The sequence below is a fragment of the Pelodiscus sinensis genome, chromosome 1 (genome assembly GCF_052426305.1).
Source record: "Pelodiscus sinensis isolate ZL-2025 chromosome 1, ASM5242630v1, whole genome shotgun sequence".
Classification (NCBI taxonomy): Eukaryota; Metazoa; Chordata; order Testudines; family Trionychidae; genus Pelodiscus; species Pelodiscus sinensis.
In genome coordinates this window covers 238,304,148-238,326,246 of record NC_143052.1, presented here as the reverse complement: position 1 = coordinate 238,326,246, position 22,099 = coordinate 238,304,148, and the positions used below count along the sequence as shown (strand labels likewise).

Genomic DNA, 22,099 nt, shown 5'->3' with positions numbered 1-22,099 from the left:
TAGGACTCGGAGGAACCAAGTATATCTCCTTTGAAGAACGGCAGTGGCATAATGACTGCTTTAACTGTAAGAAGTGTTCTCTTTCATTAGTGGGCCGCGGCTTCCTCACAGAAAGGGATGACATCCTTTGCCCTGAGTGTGGGAAAGATATTTAAAGTTTAAAACAAGGAGGAAAGCAGAGCTGTGCTTGCAATACTTATTTTTTGAAACATGCAATGTGTACTAGTTTTAGTCAACCATATGAAGACTTTACTCGCTCATCTGTGTTTCTCAGTACCATTCACATCACATCAACTTTTTCCCCTCCGGACTGTCTAAATCTCAAAGTGGATGGGGAGGAGGGCAACAGATGATTTCAGAATCTCTAGATGGATTGTTGATTATTAAGGAGTGATATAGTTAACCAAGATCAGTGCAAGGCTTGACATATGAAATGTGTTGGCTTTTTTTGACATTTTATTTTCTTCACTGAATTTTTAAATATACTAACATGATGTAGTCTGTAAGAGAGTGATATGTTTGAAGGATTACAAAGGCCATGTGATTTAACTTCGTAGGTAGAGATTAAAGGTGAAATTTTTGACCCACTGAAGTAAATGGCAAGACTCCATTTGACTTCAATAGGGCTGACCTTTCAAGCCCAGTGTTCTTAGAATGTGTAATTGCACTGTGCTGTCAAGTGTAGAAGGAGATGAGAATGAGATGAGTGTATTGTTGCTAAAGAATCTGTACCATGCCTTAACTAAGAGAAAATGATTATTAGTCATTGAAGCAGGAATGTTCTGTAACAAATATTTTATTGCATGACTAGATGATCATTGTGTGAAGTACAAATTCTGATTATCAGTACAGTCAAAATGACACTGCATATTGTATTTCTTAAAATAATAAAATAATTTAAAATACATTTTTTATCATTTTGGTTTGTTATTACTTTCAATGTGTCAACATTTTCCTGTGTTCTATAGTATATTAGTATATAGTATATAGATTATAAATAGAACGCTTCAAAAGTTTAAAAAAGATGCAGTGTAAGCTATATAAATACAATCTATTTCTTCGTAGTAGTAGTATATTTACAGTGTTCTGATAATTGTCCTAAAATGAATGCACCAAAATAGCAGGTAATCTTCCACTAATTTCAACAAGTGGAAGGTTTTCCATACAGAAATGAATACTAATTGAATTGTGTAGAAAATGAAATATCACCCGTTATAATAATTACTGTATGTTCAATTGCTATATTTAATAATCCAGTAAAAAAGATTCTTTTGAAAATAAAGTTTTAAGATAAACTGCAATTTGGGATTGTCTGTCAACTTAGAATCCATATGGCCTTATATAAAAATGTTGAACCAATCCAAAACATTGTGTGATTTTTATAGATAAAACTTAGGAATGTGATTTTTTTGTTTCTCACGTAGTTTATCACGAAAAAGCATTTGCAGACACTGATTTACAGTAGTGTGTTTAGTTTAATTTTTGCTAATAGAAGTTCACAATTACTAGGGATGTATTCTTGTATCACTGAGTCCCTTGTTTGGAAACTCAAGAGTGTGCAGTTCTTACCCCACTCTCTCTACCAATCTGACTCAAGGGGGAAATTCTTTTGTTGCCCCAAACACAGCAGTCAGTTAGACCCTGATCATGTGGGCAACACCCACTACCAGTGTTCCTGATACTCTGTGTGTTTGTGCTGCCACTAAGAAGAGCTTCAGATGCTACCAAGTGGATTAGCAGAGCACCCATGGCCAGGTTTTATTTCTACTGGTGATGCATTCACACATGCCTTGATGCACATAAAAATGTATTCTGTATATGGATGGAAAAGATTAGAGGGAACATCGCACACCACCCAGACACCTGGGAAAAAATTATCTTTAGTTCAGAGGCAGAGTCCTCCCCATCTAGTATCCCATCATCAGCCATTTCAGATATTTGCTACCAGCCATCACAAATGGGCTACATGCTCATCAGACTATACCTTCCATAAACTTATCAAGCTCGGTCTTGAAGCTAGCTAGGTTTTTTGGTCCCCTTTATTTTCCTGGAAGGCTGTTCCAGAATTTTACTCCTCTAATGGTTAGAAACCTTTATCTAGTTTCAAGCCTAAACTTATGGATGGCCAGTTTATAGATATGTGTTCGTGTGTCAATACTGGTGCTTAACTTAAATAACTCCTCCCCCTCCCACCTGGTATTTATCCCTCTGATGTTTTTATAGAGAACAATCATATCTTCCCTACTATGTGACCCTTGAAGTAGGTTGTCCATAGTGTGTGTGTGAGACAATGTGTGTGTGTGTGTTTGTGGTGTGCTTGCTGCTTGATGGAAAGATACCGTGCGGCAGATTCTCCATGGTGTGCGGAGACCAGCAGCCTGCTAGGCAAGGCTGAGAGTTGTTAAAGAGGCTTTGATCCCTAATCCACAGGGCAGGGCTTATCAGGAAGGGCAGGGTTTTTAAAAGCCTATTTCTAAGCAATCAGAGGAACTAGTGAACAGAGGAGCTTAGAGGGAAATTGTGGGGAGGGGAGGGCAAAAATACACTTAATATTCTTTAAACATAAAAGTTTAAAAAACCGTCCCACCAAGAGAGTAACAAAATCAAGGAGTAAAAAGAGAATACAGGCAGAAGCCAAGCAGCAGAGTGGGGGCTATTTAGTTTATTGCACCCAATGTAGCATGTATGATTACCTTGCCCTATTGACAGGTGGTGTATATGTGGATATGGTGCAAGGAGCTCCTGGACCCCAGAGACCATGTACAGGCTTTGGAGTCCAGTGTGGCTGAACTGAAGGAGCTAAGGGAGGCAGAAAGGTACACAGATGAGACTTTCTGGGACACAATAGAATGGTCCCAACTCCAGTCAGAAAGCCTCTGTGTTGTTGAGGAGAGTGAAAATCTCAGAGAAGGAGAACATCCAACTGGAGCAGAGGGAAACAATCCTCTAGTTGGGACCTTCTTTCAAGATGATGTTCTGGCATTCTCTTGCACCTGTCCGGAAGACGGAACTAATGTTATTAAAAGAGAGACACGTGTTAGTAACGGGGGATTTGATCATTAGGAACATATACAGCTGGGTTTGTGATAACCAGGAGTATCTCATGGTGACTTATGTGCCTGGTGCAAGGGATCTAGATAGACTTATGTGCAGTGCTGGGGAGGAGCTGGTGGTCATGATACATGTAGGTACCAGTGACATAGGGAAAGATAGGAGAAAGGTCCTGGAGACCAAATTTAGACTGCAAGGTAAAGTCCAGGATCTCCACAGTAGACAGGAAGAACTGCAGGGTCTCAATGTGTGGAAGAGACAAAGGTACAGTGAGGAGGGATTTCATTTTACTAGGAACCAGGGAACCTTTTGGGGAACCATAGGCCCCACCTAAAACAAAATGGAACCAATTTGCTGGAACTTAAAATTAAAAAAGGTCATAGAGAAGTTTTTAAACAAAGCCGCCTGGTGCAAGAGACCACCTGGATTGGACAGAGACATCTCTTAGGAAATTCATGGAAATTCTCTATGTCCTAATAAGGAGAAGACGGTGGAAGATGATAAAATATGAGTAAGATCTGAAGAGAAACAGTCAAATGCAAAAGGGCACCTTTCAATCATGTCTTGTAATTGCAGATGGCTAAAGAGTGACAAGCATTTAAAGTGATTAACAAACACTGGAAGTCTAAATAATAAGATGGATGAACTAGATTGCCTTGTATTAATGGAGGATATTGATATAATAGGCATCACAGAAACTTGGTGGAATGAGGGTAATTAATGAGAAACAGTCATACCTGGTATCAAATAAATCAGAGGGACAGAACAGATCATGCCGGTGGGAGAATGGCACATATGTGAAAGAAAGTGTAGAATCAAATGAAGTAAAAATATTAAATGAACCAAACTGCACCATAAAATTTCTATGGATAGTAATTCCATGCTCTAACACAGGGCTCAGCAATCTTTTCAAACCAAAGAGCCAAACTACATCAAAATTCAGAACAAGTGGTCAACAAAGAACTGTATAGGAATGCCCATTTGCATGACTGAAAATATACAACTTAATATTATTGATAATTGACAATGATTAATAATAGCAAAAATGAAACTTTGTACACATAGACTATTTAAAGAGACTTCTGCTGTTGCATCTTTTCGCACATTTCTTTCAAGTTTACATCATAACTGGTCAAATCCAGCTTCATGTGCACATTCAGGCTGTCTTCTGTCAGTCTTATGGTGGGAGGCTGGGAATGTGGGGGTTCAGGAGTTTGGAGATGTGGGGGAGTGAGGGGATCAGGGCAGGGGGTTCAGGTGTATGATGGGCTCGGGGTCACCAGCACAGGCTACCCATGGGGGCTGAGCTTGAGCTGTGAGCCATATTTAGCTCCTAAGTGAGTCGTATATGGCTCACAAGCCATAGTTTGCTGACCTCTGCTCTAATAATAAGAATATAGCAGCAGGAGTATATTACCTACCACCTAGGAGGGATGGTGACAGTGACTGTGAAATGCTAAGGGAGATTAGACAGGTTATAAAAATAAAAAAGCTCAATAATAATGAGGGATTTCAACTATCTCCTTATTGACTGGGCACATATCACTTCAGGACAGGATGCAGGCAATACATTTTTGGCACCTTAAATGGCTGCTTCTTTAAATAGCTGGTACTGGAATTCACAAGAGGAGAGGAAAATTCTTGGTTTGGTCCTAAACTGAGCACAGGATCTGGCCCAAGAAGTGAATATAGCTGGACCACTTCATGACAGTGACCATAATATAATTAAACACCCCCGTGGTGAGGAAAACACTACGCAGCCCATAAAATGTAGCATTTAATTTTCAGCACAGGGGACTACACAAAAATGAGGAAGTTAGTGAAAGAGAAATTAAAAGGCACGATGCCAAATCTCTGCAAGCTGCATGGAAACTTTTTCAAAACACCATAATAGAGACTTAACTTCAGAACCAGGCAAACTGGTAGAAACTATAGTAAAGAACAGAATTGTCAGACACATAGATAACACAATTTGTTGGGGAAAAGTCAACATGGTTTTTGTTTAGGGAAATCATGCCTCGCCAATCTACTAGAATTATTAGAGGGGGTCAACAAGCTTGTGGAAATGGGGGATTCAGTGGATATAGTGTACTTTGATCTCCAGAAAGCCTTTGACAAGATCCTTCACCAAAGGATCTTAAGCAAAGTAAGTTGTCATGGAATAAGAGGGAAGATCCTCTCATGGATTGGTAACTGGCTGAAAGGTAGCAATCATAGGGTAGGAATAAAAGTTCAGTTTTCAGAAAGGAGAGGTAAACAGTAGTGTCCTCCAGGTGTCTGTACTGAAACCTACCCTATTCCACATAATCATAAATAATCTAGAGAAAGAGGTAACCAGTGAGGTGGCAAAATTTACAGATGATACAAAATTGCTCAAAATGTTTAAGTCCACAGCAGACTGCAAAGAGCTTCAAAAGGTTTTCACAGAACTGGGTCAGTGGGAAATAAAATAGCAGACAATTACTTTTTTGATAAATGTGAAGTAGCAGATTGGAAAACATAATCCCAACTATACATATAAAATGATGAGTGGTAAATGCTAATTTAGACCCAAGACAGAGCTCTTGGAGTCATATTGGATAGTTCTTTGAAAACATCCCCTTCAACGTGAAACTATTCCAAAAAGCAAACAATGTTGGGAATCATTAAGAAAGGGATAGATAAGACAGAAAATATATTGCAATTATATAAATCCATGGTATGTCCACATTTTGACTACTGTGTGCAGATGTGGTCATCTCATCTAAAAAAAAAAGTTGTACTGGAATTAGAACAGGTTCAGAAAAGGACAATGATTAGAGGTATGGAACAACTGCCATATGAGAGAGTTATACATTTTGGACTTTTCAGCTTGGAAAAGGGATGACTAAGGTGGGGGGACATAAAAAGATCTATAAAATCATTACTGGCATGGAGAAAGTAAATAAGGAAAATTATTTACTCCTTCCCATAACACAAGAACTAGGGTTTACCAAATGAAATTAATAGGCAGCAGGTTTCAAACAAAAAAGAGGAAGTCTTATTTCACACACAACCCACAACCTGTGGAACTCCCTGCCAGATGTGAAGGCCAAGACTTTCACAGGGTTTTAAAAAAGCTAGATTCATGGAGGAGAGGTCCATCAATGGCTACTAGCCAGAAAATGGGCAGGAAAGGTGCCTGTAGCTTCTATTTGTCAGGGCTAGGAACAGGCAATGGGATGGATTACTTGATTACTTGTTCTTTTCATTCCCTCTGGGCACCTGGCTCTGACCAAGGCTGGAAGACAGGATACTGGGCTAGGTGGACCTTTGGTCTGACCTAGTATGGCCATTCTTCAGTTCCTTCAGCCTTCTTTTGATTATGTTAAACAAGCCAACCTCCTCTCATAAGGTTGCTTTTCCATTCCTCTAATGGTCTTAATCATCTCTTTCTACACATGTTCCAATTTGAATTCATCTTTCTAAAACATGGGGAATCAGAATTGCACACAGTAGGAACAATATATTTTCTCTATGGGCACGTCTACACTGCACGGTTTTTTCAGAATAAGCTATTTCGGAGGAAATACTCCAAAATAGCTTATTTCAAACTAGATCCTGTGCATTGCCCCTCTTTGCCTTTACTCCCACATCCCTCCCTTCCCCTGCAGAGACAATAAACCACACTTTTTGTTTGGAAACAATAAACTTCGTTTTGTTAGTTGGAGTAAATGTCATTGGGGAGGGACTGGGGAAAGAACCTTGGAGGGGGGGGAGGAGAAGGGAGCTGGGGGAAGGAAGGAGAGGCTCAAGGGTGGGGCTGGGAGTTGCACCTGCCTAGGGTGGTCCCACCACTTTGTGTGCAGGGCCCTCCACAGCCATGGAGGGCATTAGGGGGAGAAGCCAGAGGGGTGGCAGGTGGCGTGGGAGCGACAGCAGGAGCGGCCACCAGGAGGTTGACGACTGTGGTGAAGGCTGCGCAGATGGTCTGGCCCTGCTGCAGCAGCTCATGCCAGGTGTTGTGGCACAGCTGGAGATCCTCCTCCAGTCTCCGGTCCTGCCGGTCCATGGAATGCTGCAAAGCTCACACAGCAGCAATGTGCTCCCTCTGGAGGTCCTTGTGGGCTTTCCTCTGCATGCAGGTCATGCAGGTCATGACGACAGCACGTGGGGTGTTGACCGCTCCCCTCTTGCAGCTAGTCCAGCTGTATAGAACAGAGAGAAGGTCAGTCATCCCTGGAGCCATTGTGTCTGATGCCAGCACGCATCTGAGCCCGAAAAGCCACAGGTCAGACTAAGGTGATGTGCTTCCAGCAAGGCCACCTGAGGCATAGACAGTGGGCCCTTTCCTGCAAGGGCACAGGTGTCCAAGGGGGAGTTTCACTACCCCCACATCCCAGGGACAAGCAGGCCTGGGAAGACTGGAAGTCTGCGGAGGGGACAGGGAACCATGGAGCAGCTGGGCTTCCCTCTGTGCCATGCACGTACCAGGTCCAGCAGTGGCAATGTCCCACAGAGAGAGGACTTGTATCCCTGCCCATGGGAGGAGAGTGGGGCAGGATGGTGGGAGGAGGAGGTTTATGTGAGAAGCAGAAGCTCCTCCACCTCGCCGTGTTGTCCCAGAGAGAGGATACTGCCCCGAGTGTAGGGCACTCCTGAGTGGGTGCATGTCTCCATGTCCCCCACCTCCTTCTAATGGTGGATGTCCTACCCTGGCGTCAGTATGGCAGACTTCTCCAGACCCCCCGTGAGCAAGAGCACAAGGGTCCTCTGTCGCTGAGCACCCCAAACTGCCGCTCCACATGCATCCACATGCACAGGCTGCTGCATGATCCCCAGGCTGAGAAGGCCAAGCAAGGAGCATGCAGTAGCCCCTCACTGCCTCCACCCGTGTGTGTCTGGGGAAAGTAATGGCACTCACCTGATGGGCCTTCCCCAGCTTCAGATGATGCCCGGGAGACATCCTGGGTTGGGGGTACCGACTCCAGGGCAAGCATGACCTCTTACTGGACGACATGGATATGGTGATGGTCTCATCCAGCTCCTCCTCTTCTTCACAGGCTGTGCCCCCCAGGAGGGCAATGACATGCATCTCCAGCCCTGAGTCCACAACAAGGCAGGGGGAAGGAACTGACCCCTCCCCTGGAATGTGGTGGTGGTGTGTGTAGTATGGGCAGGATTGCAGTGCTGCCAGAGTGGGAGCTGTGCTCCCTGGGCTTGGCATAGGCCTGTCTTAGCTCCTTTACCTTAAAGTGCACCTGCTGCTGGGTGAGCGTGGCCCTTGGTAGCTATGCGGCCATACATAGCTGCATTCCTGCATCTGGTACAGAGATCCTGGAGGTTTGCTTCTTCTCCCCACACCTCAATGAGGTCCAGGATCTCCACAGCACACCAGGAGGGCACATGACTCTTCTGTTCCTGGGTAGGGTCCTGGGAGCTGGCTACTGGCTCCCTGGGAGCAGAAGAGGGCTCAGTGGGAGCAACAGGGTTGCTCATGGCAGCCAAAAACACTGCTCTGGCACCTGCTGTGTATCTCAGGGCTGTCAGGGCCTCCACTTTGCCATGAGACCTTTCCCCAGGGACTGCAGCTCTAAGGGCTGCAGGGGAAGGGGGACTATAGAGTTTTGATGAGTATGGACAGAGTGGCCAGCACGGCACCTGTGGGAGGAGCCAGAAGCCTCTTATTTTGAAATAACTCCAGCTTCCCGGTCTATACATGTCCTGTTCCAAACTAGCTATTTTGGAATAGGCTTTATTCCTCATACAATGAGGTTACAGAACACAGAATAAGACGCCCGTTGTTTCAATATTTTTTTGACATAATGGGCTTGCTGTGTAGACACTCACATAGTTATTTTAGAACAACAGGAGTTATTCCAAAATAATGCTGCTGTGTAGACATGCCCTATATTAATTATATAATCCTCTCTTTCAATTTATTTCTTTAATATAGTTCTTACAGTTGATCACAGTTTTCTGCTCCAACCTCATCCAAATCTGGATACAGAGTAATAGTCTGCAAAACAAGCCAAGTAAATACTTTTTAAGTATATCCAAATTTAAACCTTTATTTTTTGTAACACTATGCCATTGCTCTCATACTTCGTTGCCGTTATATTTGGCTCCAGTGCCTTGCAGCCATGAACAGATATAAAATTTGTATGCGCATCCAATCTACAAACGTAGTCAAAGATACAAAGTCAATTTGCTGGGCTCTATTATTATTGCTGGTGTGGTTAAATGGACTGAAAACTGAGCTCAGGACAAGAGACTTTTCTGAGTCTGTGCACACATCACTGCATAATTCAATTGATAGCTCCATTTCCCCGCCTGTAAAAATGAGATATTTACCTCTTATACAATGCTTTTAAAAAATGGAAGTGCTGTCTGAGCTATTTATCATCAATCATTTTTGTATACCATATATGTGAATTTGATTATCCCATAGAGATGAACCTCTATGTCTTTTTATTGAATCTTATTTCATTGATATCTACCAGTTTCTCCAACGTATCAAGATCATCGTACCTTATTCCATCAAACCTTCCAGAGTTTTCAGTTACTGTGCTTGCTCTCTACCAGATAACTTCTGAACAGGCTGCTCACTAGTCTATGGAATCAAATCATAATAAGATTACTGGCAGGGAAAAATTAAACTAACATCTCCAAATATATTTATGAACGGATATTATCTGTTGACCAGTATATGATTTTTTTAAGGTTTAGCCCCAACAGTGAATATATGCCTTTAATCTAGCCATATGCTATTTTTAATTTATAAAATTATTTCTAAGTCTATGCTCAAAATTTAGCTAACAATTCAAGCGCTCAAGAGAACATAGGAGAAATTTGTACAGAAGTCACAATACCATATCCGCCAGGACAAATTATAATTTTAACTTAGCATACCAACTGTTGCAACATGTGTATTCTTGTCCAACACTAGTGACTATGTGCTAGCAGTGGAATATTATCATGGAAAACAATCAAATGAAGGGAGACCCCTGGCAGTAACTTCAAGAATGATGGCCATGTCAGACAGCGAATACACTCTTTATGCACTTTTCAGATGGAAAGTAATATGTATTCAGCAGGAATTGGAGATCAGTCAGCTAATTATACCACACATCCTTTCAAAATATAAAAATTTCCTTGTCATTGTTATAGATGCAAATTAACTTTCAGAATAAAGAGAGGGAAAAAAATGCTGGAAATCTTTGTACCCAACATGGGTTACTTATTACCTGCAGTGAAGTGTCTTTAAAAACTAAAATTAGTAGAGCAGTGCAGTGTGTACAGGTATCACTCACATAAATGATTAGTTCACAGTTCAGTTTGCATAATCACATTCTTTAATGAAGATTAAAAAACCCAGTCAGTCCCAAACTACAGGCAGTCCCCGGGTTACATGGATCCGACTTACATCAGATCCCTACTTACAAACGGGATGAGGCAACCCCGCACTAGCGGCTTCCCCCCAGCAGACCAGGGAGACGCGGAGCGGCTTCTCTCAGCAGACACCTCAGCTTGAGAATAAAGGACTGAGGGAAGTGAGGTGTGGGAGAATAAAACTGAGCTCTGGAGAAATGTTTGGCGAGAGTTTCCCCTACAATATGTACCAGTTCCGACTTACATACAAATTCAACTTAAGAACAAACCTACAGTCCCTATCTTGTACGTAACCCGGGGACTGCCTGTATTACTTTTGGTTTTACAGTATCAGCTAAGTGAATCCTATTTTTACCAACACTGACTTACTACATGAGCAAAAATGCACTTACCACTTTTACAATACTACACATTTAGGTCCTTATATTGCATCTATCAAATAGTGTCTGATCATGGTACTGATTGCATTTCAGATGATTCTTCAGACAGCATAGTAGAAGAGAGATATCTTAGGTACTGTAAGTAATTTATTCAAAAAATATAGTGGCAGTTGCCCTTTGAGCTTTATGTATGGAAACCTTAGGCACAGGTGAAATATCTTTTTTCTACATGCTTTCAGAATAGATCACTTGTTTTCTGTATCCATGCTAAGGATGTTAAGGACTAGTCGATTATATGCTTATCGGATAGTTGAGTTGACTAGTTGATTCTGCCTCTATCAGATAGAGGCAGCAAAGGGAGGGGGAAAGGAGTACTAAAGCGGCAGCACAGAACGGAGCTGACCCCAGGCTCCATGCGGCTAAATGTTTCAAAGCAGCGCTGCATTGAGCTGACCCCAGGCTCTGTGCAGCACTGCCCCTTTAAAACGCCGCCGCAGCATTTGCATGGAGCCCGGGATCAGCTGGGGACTCCCCAGTTGATCTTGGGTTCCAGCACAGCACACAGAGTCCGGGGTCAGCTGGGGAGTCCCCAGCTGACCTCGGGTTCCACAGAGATGCCATGCAGAGCCCAGGATCAGTCGGGGAGTCCCCAGCTGACCCGGGTTCCACGTGGCATTTCAACGCTGTCCCCAGCTGACCTTCGGCTCCATGAGGGCGCTTCTGCCTTGAAATTCACAAGAGCTCCTGCTGGGGACTCTTGTACATTTCAAAGCTGGCACCCACATGCAGCCCAGTCAGTGGGACTTCCCACTGGCCCCTGGCTGCGAACGGAGTTCCATATTCCTCCTTTGAAAGGTGTAAGAGCCCCACCTTGTTAAAAATAGCCAGGAGAACATAAAACATTGGCTTACATCTAATGTCCTGTCAACATTTTTTTAATTTCATGCTAACTCGGCAATGTATTTCAGATCAAATAATAGTTTTAAACAGGTTGTGCTAGGGACTTAAACTTCTTAACAGTATTCTTTTTTTAAAAATTAGGCACAATTATTAGAACTGGTTTTGAAGTTATTACTGAAACTTTGCAAATTGCACCAGAAGCTACTGTTTAAAAGCAATGAAAAAAATTATGAAGTTACAGCAACTCATTTCTACTGCAGAGAACTGGACCAGGTATAAGTAGTTCAAATGAAACCCTAGAATTCATGTTTAAATCTCTCTGAGCTATACAGAGAAGAGAGTGGTGACTTCTGGTGAGTGTATAGGTGTAGGAGAAACAAAGCCCTAAAGAATCAATTTTGGAAAGGATAATGAATGAAGCCTTTGGGAGCAGCCATGGACAGGAACTGAGTTAGGAATATAGTTTCAAGAAAGCAGATTGGAACATTGGCATTTCAAAGCAAATATGGAGGCACAGAGTAACATAGGCTTTTATGAATCCCCCTGACTTATCTTTCAAGGAGCCAAAACTGAAGACGAGACAGAATGGAAAATTTTGCAAGGAGAATCGTAAAGAAATTTCCTCTCTAAAGCCCCTCCTCTGGGTTTTACTGTCAGCTGTGAAAAAGCTAGAACTGGCCTAGTTTTTTCAATATCTTGTTTAGTCAGGAACAGAACTAGGGATTTTAATGGTTAGCTGGTTAAATGGTTACTCGGTAAGCGTAACCCTTAACTGGGAGCGGGGGCAGAACCATGGCAGTAGTAGCAGTCCCTGTGGGGGGGAGGTTGGAAACTGTGGCAACAGCCCAGTGAGGGCCGCTTTAGCCTGACCCCAGCCCACACCTCTTTAATTGGTTAAACAGAATGCCAACACCATATTCAACTGTTTAACCAATTAAATGGGATTTTGCATCACTAAACAAAACCCCTTTGATTTGCTTTTAAAATGAGCAGCATGCAGCCATGTAACCATTTATTTTGAGAGGAGAAAATATCAGAAAGGTAATCTGTATAAAATTAAACATTTTAAAATGTAAGTATAGATCAATGTATGTTTAATCTGAACCACTTCTAGATACATAAGCAGAGGTGGTAAGTCTACTTAAAAATCTAGCATCACCCATGCTACACAAAGCCAGTCCTTTGCTGGAGCATAGTTGAGGAGGTCTCATCGCAAAACTGTAGAATGTAAAGAAAGGATATCTGAACAAATAGCTCTATTAATCATTGGTCTACTTCTTCAATAGAGCTGTATATTTGGTCAAAATGATTTGTAAATCATTCCTTAAGCTATATTAAGTATTGTGGTGGTCTGTAAGCTATCCATATAGCTGACAATCAATAAAGTTGTTAAAAAATGACACCTCAGGAATATGAAAAAAATGAGTTGCCAATTTACTTCTGTTAATGAAATATCTGTTTGAAAATTTATGTATCAAATATTTAGAAAACATTGCAGCCATAAGCTGCACATAAAAGTTGTCACACAGGGTATTATACGCAAACTGGTAATATGCTGGTCATTAACAGGAATGTAAAATGTAACTGTGTAACCAATACATTTTTAACTAGGAATTATGGATGAAGGGGGGTGTTAAGTGGGGGACACACCACTGCTGGCTCCACACAGCCACATGCCAGCCCCCTTGTCTGGGAGTCAGCGGACAACCCCCAGTGCCGGGGTCCGTTCCGGGGCAGCAATAGAGTCCAGGGCTCCAGTATAACAGCACTGGGATAGTTATGTAACAAACCAAGAATAAGTGTATTAACAAAAAAACATAAGTTTGAATAAGTTAAGAGTGAAAGAAACTGAATATCTGAGAACTGACTGAAGGTCAGAAACCTCCTTAAACAAAAAAATAACTTTCTGAATTTGTTTTAGTGACTGGCCAAGTTACAAGCAAAACATGTTATCTTCCATATCTCTTTCACTCTTGACTCAAACCTACGTTCTTTGTTAATAAATTTATTTTTGTTTTGTTGCAAAACTATCACAGTGCTGTTATACTGGAGTGAAGCGATAAGTCTTCAACTATCTATCAGACAAACGTGTGCAGTCTTTTTAGAGGCAGCAAACTTAACTTCTGTGAATATCTACAGAGAACACTGCAGAAGGACATCTCCAGGGAACCTGGATTCACAGTCACCTTTAAGGTAAGTCCTGAAGCATTTGTTTGCAAGGGATAAGTTGATGCATCAGGGAGCTGAAACAGAGATCAGCAGCAAAACTCACTATTCCTGTGGCAGAGTGGTAACTAAGGGCATGTCTAGACTACGTTTTAATTTTGAAAGAGGATATGCAAATTCTACTGGAATTTGTATATCGACTTCTGATTGCTTTTTCAAAAGCAGGTCTTTCGAAAGTGAAAGTAGTCTGGACATGGGTTTTTTTTGGGAAAAAAAACCCCGCTCTTCCTAAAAAAATTAGGTTTACGGGGTTTTTCGAAAAAGGGTTTTTTTTCCTGAAAGAACCTGCATCCAGACTACTTTAACTTTCAAAAACCTGCTTTCAAAAAAGCGATCGGAAGACAATATGCAAATTCCCACAGAATTTGCATATCCTCTTTCGAAATTAAAATGTAATCTAGACATGCCCATAGTGAGTCACAATTCTGGTTGCCTGAGCAAGACGTCAAAATAAAGAAAAGTGTAACATTGACTAAAATTACAAACCACAATATTGCAAACACTTATGCACATGCTTAACTTTATGGAGTAGCCTCAGTGACTGAGTACTCTTCAGCATCACTATTTCAACTAAATAGGCTTAAATTACATTACGGAATTGATCTATACTACTTACATGATTATATTTAATTCAGTTTATTTAAATAGGATAAAACTACTTAAAAGACCACTCTTTACATACAAAATGTACATTAATTTGAAACTTTGCTATACTGAAGTATAAAACCTGCACACAGGTTTTAGTGTTTAGTAAAAGGATACGGGCACACAATATTTAAAAAAACATACATCATTCTATTTTACAGCATTCAGACATGCCTTTGATTCCACAATAATGAATGGGAAACTCCTGTCACAATTATGTCTGATGTAGACTACTGTTCATATTTTTAATATATATACACACATTTTAAAAATTCAAAGTAAGCTTTCAGATTGGTGCTGACAGCATTTTAAACTGGCTCATTAAGCCAACCAAAAGGTCTTTTCGTGTTTAAATTCAGTGGAGGAAAAGCTTTAATATTAGAGGTACACAGATTTCATGTTAATTGTTGCATAGAAACGTCACTATTTACCACATACACCAAAGTAGGTGCAGGATCAGGCCCACTAAACCACTGGAATCAATGGCCCACTGTCATTGATTTTAATGAACATAGGACCAGATCCAGTGTGCTACACCACACAATAACCTAGATGGAATCCACTGGGATTCAAAGAAAAACCAACAATCTTATTTCAAAACGGTCACAGGTAGGAGAGAGGCAAAACATTGCTAAGAGTATAGTATTCTCTCAGTGCCATGACTGGTACCTCTTGATGTGCTGTTGATAGGAGAGTGCTGGCCTGCATTCCGGGATTTCCCACTTTATTTTAACAGGCATTATTGTAACAAAAGAAGCTTGTTGCATACACACACAGAAATGTGTATATATAAGAGCATGGCACTAATCCATTCATTACTTTTCCTCAGATTCATACTGAATACAGATTCTAATGTGCTTCCATGTGCATTTTTTAATCTCAAATGACTATAGAAGCTTCAATTTGAAGCAAAGATTTTACATAGTTCATCTATTACCAACTTAATCTGTATTTTAATTGTAATACAAATACAATTCTGTAGTTTTGTTCTGTATAACAAAAATAATAATAGTTTCCCTAGAATAAAATCTGTCAATAGGATGATGTTACACTATATTGTTTAAGTAACTATCTTCTGGAAACCAAGCAGGGTTTGGATACACAATCTTTCATACCACTTGGAACCTCAACAATTGTGTTAAAGGTATTTAGAGCCAGAACATGACCTACTCAACTGAATTTAGTTAAACAGCATAAAATATGAACATTTATAAGGTCACATAGGTGTCTTACAAGGATACGTAGGAGATGAACTATAATATACTTGAAAATTCAAAAGTAGTATTTTTTAGTTTCTTGCAACATCACCATCTTTGGAAGGGGAAGTGAAACCACTCAGTACAAGACGGTAAACACTTTTAAGGTGATTGGTGAGAATAGGATTCCAATTTTATATTAGGAAGCTTTCAAACTTGTTAAGAAAACTCCATAATAATGTGAATCCCTGTATATTTTAAAGAAAAATGTACTTCAAATATGTACTTCAACTGTTTTGAACTATAGGAGTGATATATTTTACATTTCTAGGACCCCCAAAAATTCATGGCCATGTTACATGCTGGATTTTCTTCTTTGCTTCTGTAGGTTTCAGGTCATTCTGGAATAGAAGAAAATATACAAATAATATTAGAGGTGTTGCAGTAGACAGTATTTAGTAATTACTGTACTATATCGAGGGGTGGTTAGTTGAACACTTCAGCACTATATGCACCATAACAACAACTTTCTGTTGCCATCTTCTGGAGAAAGCTAAAAGGTCAGGCTTATCCAGAAAGTAAAAAGTAAGCAGGAGAACTATAAAAGCTGATGAATTTAATCTCTTGCAAATTCACCCTTTTTTTGTTGTGGTGAGACAGAGCAGTTTACCAAAAGTATCCCTCTCATTATGCAAACATGAGTAATTTGGAATACATCCATATAAAAAATTCTTAGACTAAAGTTGAACCCATGAAGAATTCTTTAAAGCAAATACAGGAATGTAATCTATTCTTCAAATAATTAAATCTATTTTAAAACGAATATTCAAAATGATGTTCTATTCTAAAAACAATTATAATACACTTGCATAAAATTGTTGAAAAATTACCATTAGAAGATAAAACAGGTATTTCTTTACACTACAACATATAAATGAGGAACCCATTGCTTAAGCCTTTGGGTGTATTTGCAAGTTTGAGAATAAAAAAAGTCTCCATGCAGACAATCTCCAAGTCAATCTCCAACAATCATCAAGAATAAGAAACAAAATAGAGGACTATGTAGCACTTTAAAGACTAACAAGATGGTTTATTAGCTCATGAGCTTTCGTGGGCCAGACCCACTTAGTGATCTGAGGAAGTGGGTCTGGCCCACGAAAGCTCATCATCTAATAAACCATCTTGTTAGTCTTTAAAGTGCTACATAGTCCTGTATTTTGTTTCAGCTACACCAGACTAACATGGCTACATTTCTATCACAAGAATAAGAAGGAACTGAGAAACAATTACTCCAATTGGCTAAGCAGGCAAAAGCCGGGATAAACAGACTGGTTTTGCACCACACTCCGAAAAGCAAACTAGCTCTGACAGAGCATAATAAAAGATAAGGACACAGATTCAAGTGCACTTCAACATGACACTGACACCACACTTTGATGCATAGACCTAGGTGTTATGAGCAACAATTCAGCTGATCTCAGGTACTGGAAGTTGCAAAGAGATGGTCTTTAATCAGAACACAGACAGACACTTTACAAATTAACACTTTACTATGAGTAGTTCTTAACAAAGGGGGAGGGAGGAAAAAAAAAGCATCAGCATGATTGAAATGGCAAGTGCCAATATCTTGAGTTTCATACTAGTGCAACCATCTGCCACTTCAAGTCTTGCCAAGGACCAATGTTAAAACTGTTTTGCCAGTTTAATGCTGCACAGTAACTTTCCCAATGACAAAACACAGGACTATTTGATCTGAGGAAGTGGGTCTGGCTCACAAAAGCTCATCATCTAATAAACCATCTTGTCAGTCTTTAAAGTGCTACATAGTCCTGTATTTTGCTTCAGCTACACCAGACTAACACGGCTACATTTCTATCACTTTCCCAATGACACTGTCTCTCGTATGTTGAAGATTCTTTACCACTTTATTATGTGTATGGTTTTCTTTAATTATGAAAAGTCTGCTTACGACTAACAATCTGTTCACCAAATTACTGCAAAACAGGAAGTCATTTATTCTGCCAGGAGATATATCCCTCTTAAAATTACAATGATCAATTAACAGATACAAATATATAACATTTACTACCACTCAAACTATGCACATGGAAATCACTTCCCAAACAACCAAAAATACACAGGAATGTAGGACAGGAAGCAAAAGACAGTATTATCAAATTAAAATTGAATGAGGAATTTGGGCTGTACTGACAGCATGTGGTAGCTCAGGGCTTGTCTACACTACAGAGAAAATTGAAGCTGCGCCAAAACATGATTTAGGATACTTTTTTATTCCAACTACATAATTAACATTGCTCGAGTTAACTTTCACCTTTAGTATAGGTCAGGCCTCAGGGACTAACCAACATTAATTCCTACTTTATACTTTTCTTCTAAAAACTCTGAAGCTATTCATTAATTAATAGTAAAGTTAAATTAAACCACTTGCCCAGTTGTTAAAGCTCGATTCAGCAAGATACTTAAATACATATGTAACTTTAAGTATGAGTACTGACACTGACTTCTCACACTTTAATTTAAGCACATTTTTAAATATCTTGCTATAATGGATCCTAAATCAGTGTAAAACTACAAAACTGCAGTAAAGATTTTGATTTCAAGAATGTCAACAGTAAACTCTGTACCTGAATTTAAATATTTAAGTGAACAAAACCTGCTGATGTACCACACAGCAGCTTTGTGCTGTGAACCAAACAAATTTCAAAACCTATTTAAGTCTGGACATGGTCAGTATCTAAGGGTATGTCTACACTAGCTCGGTAATTCGAGCTAGGCAGGCAAATGAGGGCAACCGGAGTTGCAAATAAAGCCAGGGATTTAAATATCCTGGGCTTCATTTGCATCTTCCCGGGCACCGCTATTTTTAAATCCCCCTTAGTCCGAACTCCGTGCCCGCGGCTACATGCGGCACGAGTAGGTAGTTCAAATTAGGATCTCTAATTCGAACTACCATTACTCCTTGGACTTCATTTGCAACTCCGGTTGCCCTCATTTGCCTACCTAGCTCGAACTACCGAGCTAGTGTAGACATACCCTAAAAGACCTCTACAGAGCACTGAAATAGTTCAGTGATGTTGTCAGTAAGGGTCTCTTCCTGCTAGGTCAGCGTTTATCCAGGAGGCCTTTGAAATACTGCTGGAAGAGCTGATTGAGATTAAACACACAAATGAGTATGTGAGCACTCAATTTCCAAGGAATTCTCCATAGAAATCAAGTTCCCCGTCTAAGACAGGGATACATTATTTTATCTGGCTTCCTTTGATAAAGTTTTGAAATATGTAGATGGGCCAAATGTCGGAAAAGCCTCTTCCGAAAAAAGCTACACAATTTGCTTATCTTTTCCCTGGAAGAACTGTATAGTCTAGACCAGGGTTTCCCAACCTATGGGTCGGGACCCAAATACAGGTCGCCAGGTGTCTCCCCAGGTGGCTCTTAAGTAGCCATTCACACATTTTTTGAATTGTCCTGGGTCACCAAGTCTGCCTGACTTGTCAAAATGGGTTCCCATCTGAAAAGGTTTGGAAACCGCTGGTCTAGACACAGCCTTAGGGTGTGTCTAGACTACAGGGTTTTGTCGACAAAAGTGGACTTTTGTCGACAAAACTATACCTGCGTCTACACTACCGCTGAGTTCTGTCGACACAACGTCGACAGAACTCAGCAGTTTTGTCGACGCTGGTAAACCTCATTTTATGAGGAATAACTCCTTCTGTCGACAGAGTTGCTGTTGACAGAAGGTGTTATTGCAAGTAAACTGTCCTTTGCGTCTACACTACCATGTCGACAAAGCAGCTTGCTTTGTCGACAGAACTGAATGTAGTGTAGACGCTCTTTGTCGACAGAAGTTTTGTCGACAGTATCTGTTGACAAAACTTCTGTCGACAAAAGCCTGTAGTCTAGACGTACCCTTAGAGAGAGGCAGCAGGGGGAAAGGAGGGAAAGAACCGGTGCTGGGGGAAGCCAGTGCTTGGGGGGCGGGAGGGGGAGCTGGCTTAAAAGCCAGTTCCCCCCACAACATCTGGAAAGGGGGCATCGGCACAGCAGGGAACTAGCAACACACTAGCAGGGCTCTTGCTACATTTCAAAATCAGAACACAGCAGGGAGCACGGGGTGAGCGGGGGCCTGTGCTCCCTGTGCACTTTGCTTTTGAAATGTACATTTTCAAAGCAGGGGGCCAGTGGGGGACTCAAGTTACTTCTCCATTGCATCAAACATGAAAAGGAAGACACATAGTTCAAGGCCCTTTGCACCCTATCATGTCTCACAGGCTGTCACAATGCCAATTCCTGCCTTTGATTCACAAATGACAGCAGCCTTCACTGCCCACTTAAGTTTTCAAACATAACCATGCTTTCTCCCATGCTACTCATCATGCACGAGAAGCTCCCCACAACATCCACATAGCAACCTCATTGTACTCCTTCAAATTCCTTCTGAAACTCTTCTTTGCTGAAATGCTGTTACCCCAGAATTGATGCTATGTCAAACCAAAATTTAATCAATCTAATTGCATCCATATTGAGTATTTTCAGCCATCATGAATAAAGAAAATAGAATACTACATACTCAAGGATTAATTTGGACAAGATAGATTTGAGGAAGCAAATACTAGCTGTAGACTTGTAGTTTCCCTTAATCAGGATGGGAGGAGGAGAGAAGTTTCCACAAATTATGAAGCTGAAAAAAATAAGTGGATCAAGACCTTGAGCTTGGGTGCCTTTGAGACAGAAGCTTGTTGTGGCTAAGATTACTAAGAATGTTTTATTGATAAGTAGTTGACTGAAATGAGAAGTAAAAACCCATTGGATACTAATACACTATTAGTCAAGCATGTTCTGTAAAAATTATTTTAAAAAATCTAGATGATAAAGAATACTGTCACATAGTTCTCTAAAGCTATCCTGAGAAACTTTTCTCTGGCAGGGAAGCAACTGGCCATCGCTGACCTGCTGCTAACTACTTGATGCCATCTCAGATTTCAGGTAATTATTTCAGATGTCCTCAACCTAAAGCTTATGTATTAGGGCTGTCAATTGACCTGTGTTAACGCCTGCAATTAACACAGGACAGGATTAACGCTTTATTGCTGCGCTGTCCCTCTGAAGTGCTGCTCCAGCGTTTCAAAAGGGGGTAGTGTAAGCAGTGCCCCTTTGAAGCACCGGAGTGGCACTTCAAAGGGGCTGAGCAACGTGGAGTCGGGGATCAGCTGGAGTCCCCAGCTGATCCCAGGGTCCTAATGCACTTCCCCTTGGATACACAGCCACGGTGCTTCCAAGGGGCAGTGCTGAATGGAGCCCAGGGTCAGCTGGGGACTCCCTGTTGAAATGCCGCTGCGGCATTTCAAAGGAGAAGCGCGCAATGAATCGTGATTACATTTTTTAATCGCTTGACAGTCCTATTATGTATATGTATTTAAATCTAGTAAGCAGTAGTTTTAGATAAGAGCATGCTTCCTTGTATCTCTCTTTCATCAGCTCAAAGTGCTGCGTTCCTATTGATTTATTCCTGATACTACATAGAGTGAAATAGTTATCAATGCTTTGGGTTCTGAAAACCTTGAACAACGTCTGCAGAAGCAATTTAATATTGGTTAGACAGCTGATGTGCTGAGCGAGCTGCCTATAATACTGACAAATTGTTGCCTTCTGCTCATTCACCATCACCACCCTGTTAACTAATGTCCTATACTTAGACTCTGATGAGGATCATCATTTTATTTTGTTTGAACGGTATCAAGACAATGGAATTCTGACCCATAATAGGAGCTCCAAGGCAATTGTGAAACACCAGTTATTAATATAAGTAACAAGTGCTAAAGAATTAATATTTACTGGGGGAGCTGGCTAGTCGATAAAGTACAGGTCAGGGAATCAAGAGAGCAGTTCTAATCCCAGCTCTTAGACAAGTCACTTCAGCTTTCTGTGCCTCTGTTTCCCCTCCAACCTATTATCTTAGGGTATGTCTACACTTGCAGCCTATTTCGGAATAGGGCTGCAAATGTAGGCATTCGGAATTGCAAATCAAGCCCGGAATTTAAACATTCCGTGCTTGATTTGCATCTTCCCGGACAGGCGACATTTTTTGAAATTTACAAGCCCGGAATAACTGCCCGCGTCTACAAGTGGCAGTCAAACGGCCGTTTGAAATAAAGCCCTATTTCGAACTACCTGTTAAACCTCATTGCAGGAGGAATAACAGGTAGTTCGAAATAGGGCTTTATTTCGAATGCCCGTTTCACTGCTGCATGTATTATTGGGGCAGTAATTCTGGGCTTGTAAATTTCAAAAAATGGCACCCAGCCAGGAAGATGCAAATCAAGCGCGGGATAT

General features: G+C 40.9%; 2 protein-coding genes across 8 annotated transcripts in view; one reads left to right on the top strand and one right to left on the bottom strand.

Moving 5' to 3' along the window:
* The window catches only part of FHL2 (four and a half LIM domains 2), a 71,845-nt gene extending 70,967 nt beyond the window's left edge, over positions 1–878 (top strand). For 4 of the 6 annotated variants that reach the window (XM_014569284.4, XM_006114573.5, XM_089775396.1 and 1 more), the window contains exon 6: positions 4–878. In XM_014569284.4, coding sequence (XP_014424770.1) covers positions 4–155 — 152 coding nt within the window. In that variant the 3' untranslated portion in view covers positions 156–878. The remainder of the gene's footprint in view (positions 1–3) is intronic. The other 2 variants (XM_006114571.5, XM_075917715.2) reach the window with 1 other exon arrangement.
* A 465-nt stretch (positions 879–1,343) lies between these two features.
* TSLIG2 (tRNA splicing ligase complex subunit 2) overlaps positions 1,344–22,099 on the bottom strand; it is a 34,330-nt gene continuing 13,574 nt past the window's right edge. The window contains exon 6 of one of the 2 annotated variants that reach the window (XM_089775399.1): positions 1,344–16,149. In XM_089775399.1, the coding sequence (XP_089631525.1) occupies positions 16,093–16,149 (57 nt within the window). In that variant the 3' untranslated portion in view covers positions 1,344–16,092. The remainder of the gene's footprint in view (positions 16,150–22,099) is intronic. The other variant, XM_075917716.2, reaches the window with a different exon arrangement.